Raw genomic sequence first — 10298 nt, 5'->3', positions numbered from 1 at the left:
CGCTTCCCCAGGTCACTAGGCATTTGATAGTCATCTTTTCCTCTAGGATGTAAGCTGTGTGAGCCCAGGGAGTAGGTTTGATTCTTCCCACAACCTAGCATGGAGACTTGACATAAACCGTCAATATCTGCGGACTTGAATCCAAGGGGAGGTTCTAAGGGTGGAGCCGCTGTGGGTGATGACAGGGCCTGGCACCTTCTGAGTGGGAAGCTGAGTGTCTCAGAGGACAAGAAAGTCATGAAATGAGGAGGGCAGGGTGAAGCACTGGTGGTCCATGTGGCCCCAGGTCATTTGACAAGGACTAGGAAGAGAAGATCCCTGACCGTGGGCTCAGTCTTGGATGATTGAGAAGTAGGTAGCAGCGATGGGAACTGGAAAGAGTGAGCAAGAGGAAGACAGAAGGGAGACACACGGGGATTTCTCAAGAAGGTGGAGGTTTGAGTGGAGACAGTGGGGGGGGGGTGCTTGAGAATGTGGGAGACGGAGGATGAGACATCTTAGTGGCTGGGGAGCTGCCTACAGGATTCATCTTCGTCACCTCTGGAAGCCTTGGCTGATCAGATGATAGTTGGTCTCCACCTGGCTAGTGTTTTAGGATATGAAGTCTCTGGCATGTGAGGATATTATGGGAACGGTCAGGTCATAGGGTGAGCTCACAATATGCTGGACCCAACAGCAACTCCTGGAGTGAGCTTCTAGACCCCCAGGGGAATTGTGCCCTGGTCTGGACTTTGCAGCTGTCTTAGTCTCAATGGTGGAGGACCATCTGGTTCTGTTGAGAGTGCCCGGGCTGGCAGTCACAGCTATGGACTGATGAGGGTGGACAACCATCCTTGTCTCCTGGAGTCAGAAGTTCAGGAGGTGGCATTGTCCCAACACTAATCCCTATGTTCCAAGTTAGCAGCTCCTGGAGAAATGATGTTGACTGAACCAAAGCTTCCTACTAATTCCTGTTGGCTTTCCTGCCACCAGGGTCAGCTCAAACCAATGGCCTGTAGAGAGTTCAAAGGACCAGTACTCTGTATCCAAGTGGGGCCCTCTGTGGTGGCATTTATGATCCCCTCTTCCACATCTGGCAAACTCTAGGTCCCTGGGTGCATGCCCAGCTTAGCTCAGCCTTTCCTGCCTTGCTTCCCTGCTCCATCCATCCTAGGTGCCAAATCTTGCTTCTAGGTCTGCTTCCAGGGAACTTGACCTAAGACAGGTGACTCTCTGATCTTGTCCCCAATCAAGCGAAGAGACTACCCAGTGGGCTTGGAGGTTTTTTTCCTACCTTGAACCAAGATGTTTAAACCAGGTTTAGCTAACCACAAGAAGCCAACAAAGGTAAAAACACTTTGCTGGTTTCCCAGGTTAGGTGTGGCAGAAGGTTCAGATAAACAAGACACAGTTTCCCCCCAAGAGGCTCACAGCCCATTTACTCATTTAACAAACATTTATTGAAGGCTGCGAGGAGCTGGTGACTCAGCGTTCCTGTCCTGAAAGGGCTCACAGGCTGATGGGTTATCATTCACGGGTATCAGAGATTCCAACCCAGGGAGAGGGACAGGAGAGAGGCCGGAGCTTTTCTGGCATACAAAGTGGAGCTGAAGGCTGTCCTTGAGGGTTGAGGACATTTGCAGAGGGGGCAGGAGGGCATTCCAAGCAGAGGGATCAGTATGGCAAAGGTTGGAGGCACAATCCAACCTGAATACCTAGGTGTTATCAGTAAGTGGTAAGCTGAGGGAGGAAGTCGTGGAGGAATAGGGAGGTCAGTAGAGCCAGCTTGGGGGCAATGAGTTTGGGGGTGGGTGTGCTGAAAGAAATGTTAAGGATGAAGGAATGGTGTGGCCACATTTGTGGACTGAGTAATCATTCCATCCAGGTGTGGAGGGTAGATCTGAGAGGCCGTGTGGGAGGATTGATGGCAGGCTATGGGGTGACAGAGGAAGTAACTTAGGAGGCCCTCGGAGGTTGGAATCAGTGCTCTGTGGTGCTGTGCCGGGATGTGGGCTGTAAGGAGCTGATGTGGGGGAGAGGTTGAGTGAGGGTCATAGGCCAGCATCTAGTTTGGACAGCTAGATAATGGCAGTGCCCTTCATAAATGGGGCAGGGTCTCTGTGAGGAGGGCAGCTTGCGGGGAGGAAGGCAAAGCCAGTTAAGGGGTGAGAGTTGTGCTATGTAAGTATTTTCCCTGAGAGTTTTCCAGGGGCAGCTGGTGGACTCAGAGACAGGTCCATGATAGAAAGATGTTTATGGGACTGTCAATCTGTGTGTGGTTATAGGGTAGGGGGAGGATGAGGTAACTCAGGGAAGTCTCTTGGTGGAGGATTGATGGGCTGTGGTATGTTCTCTGGACCCTTGGAAGACTCCATCTTTCAATTACTTTCAACACCATTCTTCTACCCTCAAAGGTACTCCCTACATGGGACCTGCATTGGGCAGGGTTAGGGAGGTCAGGAAGTGGAAGACAAAGGCCTCCTGAACCACACACAATGGATGGACTTATGCTCTCTGAGAACTAGACCAGGGTCTCCATTGCTCCCTGTCTTCCGGCCTTGGATAGCTTGCCGCAGAGCTGTGAGGCCCCTGGTATAGGCCCTGTCTTTGCTGTTCTTCTCCATGTCCTGGTGACATGCATGCCTGTGTGTGTGTGTGTGTGTGTGTGTGTGTGTGTGTGTGTGTGCGCGTGCGCGTGTGTGCATGCATGTGTATGGTGTATGAGGTTGGGGCTCAGATGATCATTTAGTGGCTTAGTTTCCTCCAAGAGACCCATCTGAAACACCACCCCCAAACTTCTCCACCCATCACACACAACCTGTCTACAAAGCACTGGGAACATCATATTTATTAAGGGGGTTGAGGTACTCTATTGACAAATATAAAATCCCACCAGCCATCAAGTCCCTGGAGGCTCAGGATTTAGGGACTCAAGGGTGTTCCCCATCTTCTACTAGCCCTTGGATGAACTTCCGGAGCCCCCATAGCCATATTTCCCACCTGACCTGCTGCAGACGATAACACTGCCTTTGCCCATTTTCTTGGATGGCTTCTGTGAACGGGCAGTGACCGGGTAAGCCTACCTGCAGGTCATGGGTACACACCTGTATCCACCGTGGCCATCCCGACCTTTGTTAGGACAGCGGTTTCATCTTGGGGGTGACCTCCTTGGGAGATCACATATGGCGGGCATGTATCTGGTAGATGTTGCCTCCGAGAAGTTTTCCGACGCCGGGGACGGAAGACCTCCATGCATCTCTTGCCCACCAGGTAGGCGACCTCACTGAGGTTGAGTAGGATACAGATGGCTGCCGTGACCACCATGAAGTAGGTGAAGACCTTCTTCTCCGTGGGTCGGGAGATGTAACAGTTCACGGTGTGGGGGCAGGGATCCACAGAGCAAGCTACCACTCGAGGCATGTCATAGTCCTTGTAGATGCAGTGGAAGATATAGAGAAAACCCGAGTCCACAGCAGCTTTGAAGATGAGGCTCAGCAGGTATGTCCACCACAGGCCGCCCCTCTTCTTGCTTAGGTTGCTGTACAGGGCCGGGGCGTTGGGCCCATGTTTGCGACGGTGTTTCCGTTCCCGCTCTTCTCGGTAGGCCACATGCATGACCACAAGCAGGGAAGGGCAGGTGACCAGGATGAGCTGTAGGGCCCAGAGACGCACGTGGGACACGGGGAAGAACTCATCATAGCAGACGTTGGGGCAGCCGGGCTGCTGAGTGTTACAGATAAAGTCCTTTTGCTCGTCATCCCACACCTCCTCTGCCGCCACCACGTACACCAGCACTCGGAAGATGAAGACCACCGACAGCCAGATGCGGCCCAGTGCGGTGGAGTACTTGTTCACGCCGCTCAGGATTCCCTGGAGAAACCCCCAGTTCATGTTGGCTGTGTCCTCACAGTGCTTCACGTGGACGTGTGCGTGCGTGCGTGCGTGCGTGCGTGCGTGCGTGCGTGCGTACGTGCTAACCTCTCAGGCCCTGGGAGTCACAAGGCCTGGGAGAACCCACAAATAGGTGTCCTTATAGATGATGTCAAGGCCAGGACTGTTTCACAACAACCACTGGGCCATTGTGTCTTCACTCGCAGTGACTCAGAGAAGGGACGGCCACAGTCCCCATTTCACAGGAAAGTGTGTTAAGACTGAGAGGTAGCAGGTACCTGCCCAAGATTTCACAGCAGCAAGTAGCACAGATGGTCTTGAACCCTGGTCTCCAGACTCCAAAAGTCAGGGTCTCTTTCCTTCTACAAAGAAACAAGCACATGGGACATAAGCATCACACATGCATGTGCCAGCCGGCCCTTTCATCCCACGTCTCAGCCGTAGTGAGCGTCACACATGCATGTACCCGCTGGCCCTTTCATCCCACGTCTCAGCCGTAGTGGCCCAGAGACCTCTAGTATCAGATTATTTGCTCTTCCATCAGCTTTGGGGACTAGATGAGGGCAAGAAGGGACAGGGTAGGTAGGCCTTTATTGGTGGTCAGATCCATTGAATTTTTCTTGGACCCAGCCCCGGCAGGGCCCTATGTTGGAAATGCCCCGTCTGGCTCTGTGGTCTCTATCTCAGAACAGTCTCCATCCTCACTCCCTTGCGACTCTGGGAACTTTCTGAGACATCCCTTCCCAAACGACACACAGGCTCTTCGGCAACCGCTGTGGCTTGGCATCGTTCCCACGCTGCTGTGTCAGAGCAGAGCAGATTGTCGTACTTATTTATTCGTCTTTTTTATTGTCTTGAAACCTGGACCACGGTGGGTCCCTCTGGAATTCCAACCATTTCATTGGTGTGTGTGTGTGTGTGTGTGTGTGTGTGTGTGTGTGTGTGTGTGTGTGTGTAAGAGATGGGGAGGAGGCAGGGGCTGGGTCCTGGCAGGGTCTTTGCCCTGACATTGATCTTTCTTCCCAGGTACACCCCTCTCCTCTGACTGCCTAATTAGTGGCTGACTGATAATCACATCTTTCATTATTTTCGTACAGGCATGTTCTGGGTACCCCAGCTTTGCTATCCCCTGGGCTGGAGTTCCTGTGGTGTCCCACCTCAAGCTCTCCTTGCACCCTCTCTGACTCAGCTCCTGGATTCTACAGCCGGGTATCCCTGGGACACAGGCTGAGCCCCCCTGTCTTCCACTGCAGGGTACATCGTGTGTACTCCAGCGGCCCAGCCAAATGTCTCCCTTCCTTGGTAGACTGCTAGAGGCTGGAAGACAAACTGTACATCTGTCTCCTGGGACCCAGCTTCTTGTCAGGTCCCATGCGCTCTCAACGGATGCTGGGTAAACCAAGCTGTAGCCTTGTTCTTCCCAGTCTCTTCTAGATTCTTCTCTGGCCTCCCTTTAGTACAGCATAGCCCAACATTTCCTCCCCTCTGTGGAGGATTCCTAGGGTTCTCTCAGGGACCCTGCCCTTCCCTGATCCCCTCGGAAGCTAGGTCCCCAGGCCTAGGGTCCCTAGGACCTTTCCCCCAGCTCTCCTCACCCTTCTTGGGTCCCCGTGCGTCCTCACTCTCCGGTGCCGGCTTGTCTGGCTGCCCGAGGGCCTCCTGGAGGCAGCTTTTGTTCCTTACTTCCCAGCAGGGTGGGGCTTTCTGAGCCAATGAGCCAAGAGAGAGTGCCCGGGTGGGTAGGCAGCCTGGGCAGAAGGACTTCCCTGGGCACAGTGCAGAGCTAACACCTGTGGCTCATCTCTCTGGCTCACGCCTTGCTCCTCCAGCCTGTCTGGGTTGGTAGGTATGTGGGTGGGACTACAGTGATGGAGGCAGGAGTCTGGTGCCAAAATGTACAGGTACAGGATGGGGCTAGTGCCACTGATCCTGTTCCCGACGACCCTTTCAGCTTGTCGCTTTTGTCCCCTGGTTCCCAACTCTCTCTTTTGCCCTGTCCTCAGGCATCTGGTCCGGAGGTCCTCAGCGGCTGGTTTCTAAGGAAAGGGACAGCCTTGATTCAGCCCAGGACTGTGTGCCGCTCTGCTGGGGCTATATCTGGGGACGGGATCTTAGGCTGCTCTGTCTTGGAACCTACACAAGTCACCTGTCTTTTCTAGACCAGGGCACCCACTGCCCTGCTGGAGATGAGGAATGCAGGTTGGTGACATGAAATGCTGTTGTTGGCTTGGGGCCAGGCATATGGCCTTGTTGTATTCCCTCTGTGTCCTAGGCCTGTCTGTTGGAAATGCCTCTGGAGAAGCTAGCATGTGGCATGGGCTACAGAGGAGTGTTGGGCTTGTGTCTGGCGGGGACAGTGGAGGTTAATGTACACCCAGGGAGGGGTCCCTGCCTCATTTCACACAAGCATTTATTGAGTACTTCCTAATAGCGATGAGTCACATGTGTGTGACCTTTTTTGGCTGGCTAACCCTGGTACTGCCAGGAGCTTGTCAGTGCTCACAGTGACCCCCACAGGCTATGCATTAATAACTCACTTTGGAGAGGAGTTGAAGTTGTTTAAGTCCTGAAGCAGCAGCCACACAGACTCCAGAATCTGGGTGCTTTCTGTTGCAACATGTGATTCTCTGTGTACCAAACCCCATCATCTCTGCAGACACCCACAGCCCAAACTTCCAGCCCGGGCAAAAGGCTAGCTTTGGAACTGTCCCCAGGAAAAAGCTAGAGACCCCTTTTTTGGAGGAGAGGATGACCCCTTGACTCCAGGAAGATCACAAAGGCCAAGACCAAAGGGCACCTTGAATCTGTGAACGCATTTATCTTTATTAATTTTTCACCCTGGGCCACACATGGAAGGCATTTGCTCATCTGTGCCCCCATGAAACTCCTCCTCCAGGAAACCCTGTTAAGTGGCACTCAGTGTGTTTATTTAACAGAAAAGGAAATTGAGGTACAGAACAGAGGGGTAATTCAGTGAAGGCCACTCAGCTGGGACAAGTGGCCTAGAGCTGAGAGACAATTGGATCCCAAGCTGTGGGAGTCTCCCCTTATGCCTGCCTCCAACTCCAGCTCAGCTCTTCCCTCACCAGATACATCTGTGAGAGACACTGGAACCTTCCGATTCATGCCCACCCTGCCAGTCCAGCCTGGGGACCCCTCACAGGATCGTTTTCTTCACATAGGCTCGGGGGCGGTCTGGTAAGAGAGGTGGGTGAGTGTCTGAGCCCAGAAAGATGAGGTCTCCTGACAGGAGGTCCTTCTGTTTGCTGGAAGAGTTGACCCAGTTTGGGTCATGCTCTGGGTGTGCAGTGAGTGCCCGCCCCGATGCCATGCACTCAGAGCACCGCTTAATCACCAGGTAGGCCAGCTCCACAAGGTTAAGCAGGATGCAGATGACGGCTGTCACCAACATGAAGACGATGAAGATGTTCTTCTCCGAGGGCTTAGAGATGAAGCAGTCCACTATGTTGGGACACGGTGTTGCGTGGCACTTGACCACGGACGGGAGGGTATATCTGGGGTAGAACACGTGGAATATGTAGAGGAAGATGACGTCGATGCTGGCCTTGAACAACAGGCTGAAGACGTATGTCCACCAGAGTCCACCCCGCTTCTTGCCAGGGTACAGGTAAAGGTGTCCCTTGCCAACCTCTTCTTGGTACCTCTTCTCTCGAGCCTTGCGGTAGGCCACATGCATGACCACCAGCAGGGAGGGGCACGTGACCAGGATGAGCTGCAGGGCCCAGAGGCGCACATGAGACACGGGGAAGAACTCATCAAAGCAGACGTTGGTACAGCCCGGCTGCCTGGTGTTGCAGTCAAAATCCTTCTGGTCTTCGCCCCACACACGCTCAGCTGTCACCAGGTACACCAGCACTCGGAAGACGAAGACCAGAGACAGCCAGATGCGACCGAAGGCCGTCGAGTACTTGTTGACCCCACTTAGGAGCCCCTCAAAGACAGTCCAGTTCATGGTGGACTCAAGGGCGGGCTGCTCCTGCAGGGGAAGGAGAATGGAATTTCCCACGTTACGGAATACTCGCTCTGAGCACTTCACAGAAATGTGTCATTACAGGACTAGGTACTCTAATCACCCCCATTTTACAGCTGAGAGAAACTGAGGCGCAGAGGCGTTTATGAAGTTACATGACTATTAAATGCAGAGCTGGCATGGAGGCATAGGTTATTAAGTCAAAGCAGGCCTGCTTATAAAAGCGGGTGGGTGCTGATGCCAGGAACCAGTCATCCTGAGTCCCTGAGCCTTGGGCTAGTCCCCCTCAGACTGCCCCCTTCAAGAGGAACCTGCTCTCTGTCCTTTGCTGGTTTGGGGGATGGAACTGCAAGTGTCCAGGCAATGAGGTGCTACTTACCTGAAGGCGGGACAATTTAGATTAAAGAAGGGAACCACAGTGCTCTTTATACAAGAGGCCCCCCAGAATAAGCAGGTGGGGCAATGTTTCCCAAACTATTGTTTCATGGCACCTTCCCTGGTCCAAAGGCAGGCAACAGGAATCATGAACACATGAATAATTCTGTGTTCAAGACAAAATAGCTGGGTTCAGCAAAATTAAGTAGGTCCCTTTGCTCACCCATGCTAATAAATTCACTTTGTGACTCCTTCAAAGTGGGATGAAATAGGGCAGCATTGCCCAAACTCCTCTGACCACAGAGCCCCCTTTCATCCTGACACAGCTTTGATCATCTTGTTGGACAGCTTTGTCAAAACACCAGCATGGAAAATGCTGTCCTGGTGGGTTCTGCTGGGTGAACTTGGCATGAATGGCCAACAGAAGCAAATTCATCTTTTGAGCAAAAGGGTCCCTACTTCTCCACCAGGGAGTCCTCTCTGCCTGATTCTTGGGGGATGATGGGGGTCCACTGAGGCCGAGACACTGTGGGCTCACTCTATTAAGTTTTGACGAAAGTAGGGAGCCACACACTTTCATGTGCTGGCCTGGGTGGAAAGTCACCATCCACATGACCCTGAAAGGTCAGCTGCAAAGCAGGGTGTGGTCCCAGCCAACTCAGACCGTGTTTATGCAGTAAGAGGCACACTGCTCAAAGCACTTTGCAAAAAAAAATACAGTATTGTTCCCTTGTAGCAAGGGCTATGGCATTTCTCTCACCTGGTGGAGGTCGGAGAGGTTAAGCAATCCCTTGGCCGCACACAGCTCGTAAGTAACAGAGTCGGGACTCAGGCCTAGGCAGGCTGGCTCCCGAGTTCACTCTGCACACTGTCCAGTTTTGAGTTGGGGTCCTTTCTTAAGTTTTAGTGAACTGCTCTGCTCGCTCTTCCAATGCATCTCCCTTCTCTACCTGGGGGGCTCTTGGGTGAGAGTGTCGGGGGGGGGGGTGTCTCTGCTCCTCACCCCATCTGTCTATACCACTCACCCCTTGGCCACGTGGTGGCCTTGCTTTGAGTCAGTCTCAGGTGGGTGGAGCTGGCAGCAGCGTCTGAGGAACACCCAGGGAGGCCTAGCCCTAACCCCGGGCTCTGCAGGCTCAGTCAGGCATTGCTGCTCTGTCTGCAGCCCAGCTCCGCCCTGCTCGGCCCCTTTCCCACTCAGCTCCGGTCCCCCAGTTCTGTCACCTCTGCTGGCTGGGGAGAGGAAGAAGAGCCCAGAGCAGAGCGAGGAGTGCTTCCCTTCTCCATCAGGACCCAGGATGGCCCGTGGGTCCAGGCTACCCCCCTCCAGCCTCCTCGGGAGAACTTGTCCCTGTTAGGTGTGCTTTTCCCTGCGAGGTGTGCCGAGTCCTGGGCACCTCTGAGTATAGAGGCCTTTACCTGAACAACGACTCCTCAGGGCTCTCTAGTACCGCTCCTGGAAGCCAGCAGTTGGGGTTCAGCAAGCATCAGAATTCATGTCAGAATCAGGGAAGGGTTTCTGGGAAAGCTCATACTTGGGGCAGAGGCTGTTGAGCAGCCCAGGCGTGTCCTGTTGGCCAGGAGGGATGGGGGGAGGGAGGAGCTGTGGACTGCATAGCCATTGGCTAGTCTCAAAGACTGCCTCTCGTGAGGCTGAGAAACCTAGGAATTCCGTCCTCTCAGAGCTAGAATCCTGGCATCCTCTAGGAGAACCCCTACTTTTCCATCTTTTCATCCCTAACCTTGTATGAAGGGGCAGAGGCCAGCCCTGCCCCCTTTAAATTCTTCCAGAATTCTCCAGGGCCAACTTTCTCTCTTCTCCCTCTTTTCCTCCTTCCCTCCTTCCCTCCTTCTCCTCTCTCTGCCTCTCTCTTGCAGTTGAACCCCACACCCCTGTACTCACGTCCTGTATCCCTGTATCTGGCTGGGCCTCACAGCCTGGATTGAACTCCACTCACCCTTTCCAGCTCCTGTTTGCTTTGGTATAATAGGGTCTTTAGATATAGCCCAGGTTGGCCTCCAACTCTGGATCCTCCTGGTTCAGCCTCTTGAGCGCTGAGAA

General features: G+C 53.5%; 2 protein-coding genes across 2 annotated transcripts; both read right to left on the bottom strand.

The window, feature by feature from the left end:
- Window positions 1-3069: 3069 nt before the first annotated feature.
- Window positions 3070-3870, bottom strand: Gjb4 (gap junction protein beta 4). The gene has a single exon (XM_052718496.1). It carries the CDS (start codon window positions 3868-3870, stop codon window positions 3070-3072), a length of 801 nt encoding a protein of 266 aa, XP_052574456.1.
- A 2803-nt stretch (window positions 3871-6673) lies between these two features.
- On the bottom strand, window positions 6674-9760 carry Gjb5 (gap junction protein beta 5). The gene is made up of 2 exons (XM_052717692.1): window positions 9656-9760; window positions 6674-7867 (listed from the first exon to the last, which is right to left on the bottom strand). The coding sequence occupies exon 2, from the start codon at window positions 7841-7843 to the stop codon at window positions 7028-7030; it is 816 nt and encodes a 271-aa protein (XP_052573652.1). The 5' UTR covers window positions 7844-7867; window positions 9656-9760; the 3' UTR covers window positions 6674-7027.
- Window positions 9761-10298: the final 538 nt, after the last annotated feature.

This window comes from Peromyscus californicus, unplaced genomic scaffold, assembly GCF_007827085.1.
Source record: "Peromyscus californicus insignis strain IS unplaced genomic scaffold, ASM782708v3 Scaffold_5__1_contigs__length_169319896, whole genome shotgun sequence".
Lineage (NCBI taxonomy): Eukaryota > Metazoa > Chordata > Mammalia > Rodentia > Cricetidae > Peromyscus > Peromyscus californicus.
The sequence above is the reverse complement of the archived record's forward strand: the minus strand, read 5'-3'. Positions and strand labels throughout refer to the sequence as shown.

Excerpts from the sequence above, each read along its gene's own strand:
- Gjb4 (XM_052718496.1), bottom strand. The coding sequence starts at position 3,870 with ATGAACTGGGGGTTTCTCCAGGGAATCCTGAGCGGCGTGAACAAGTAC.
- Gjb5 (XM_052717692.1), bottom strand. The coding sequence starts at position 7,843 with ATGAACTGGACTGTCTTTGAGGGGCTCCTAAGTGGGGTCAACAAGTAC.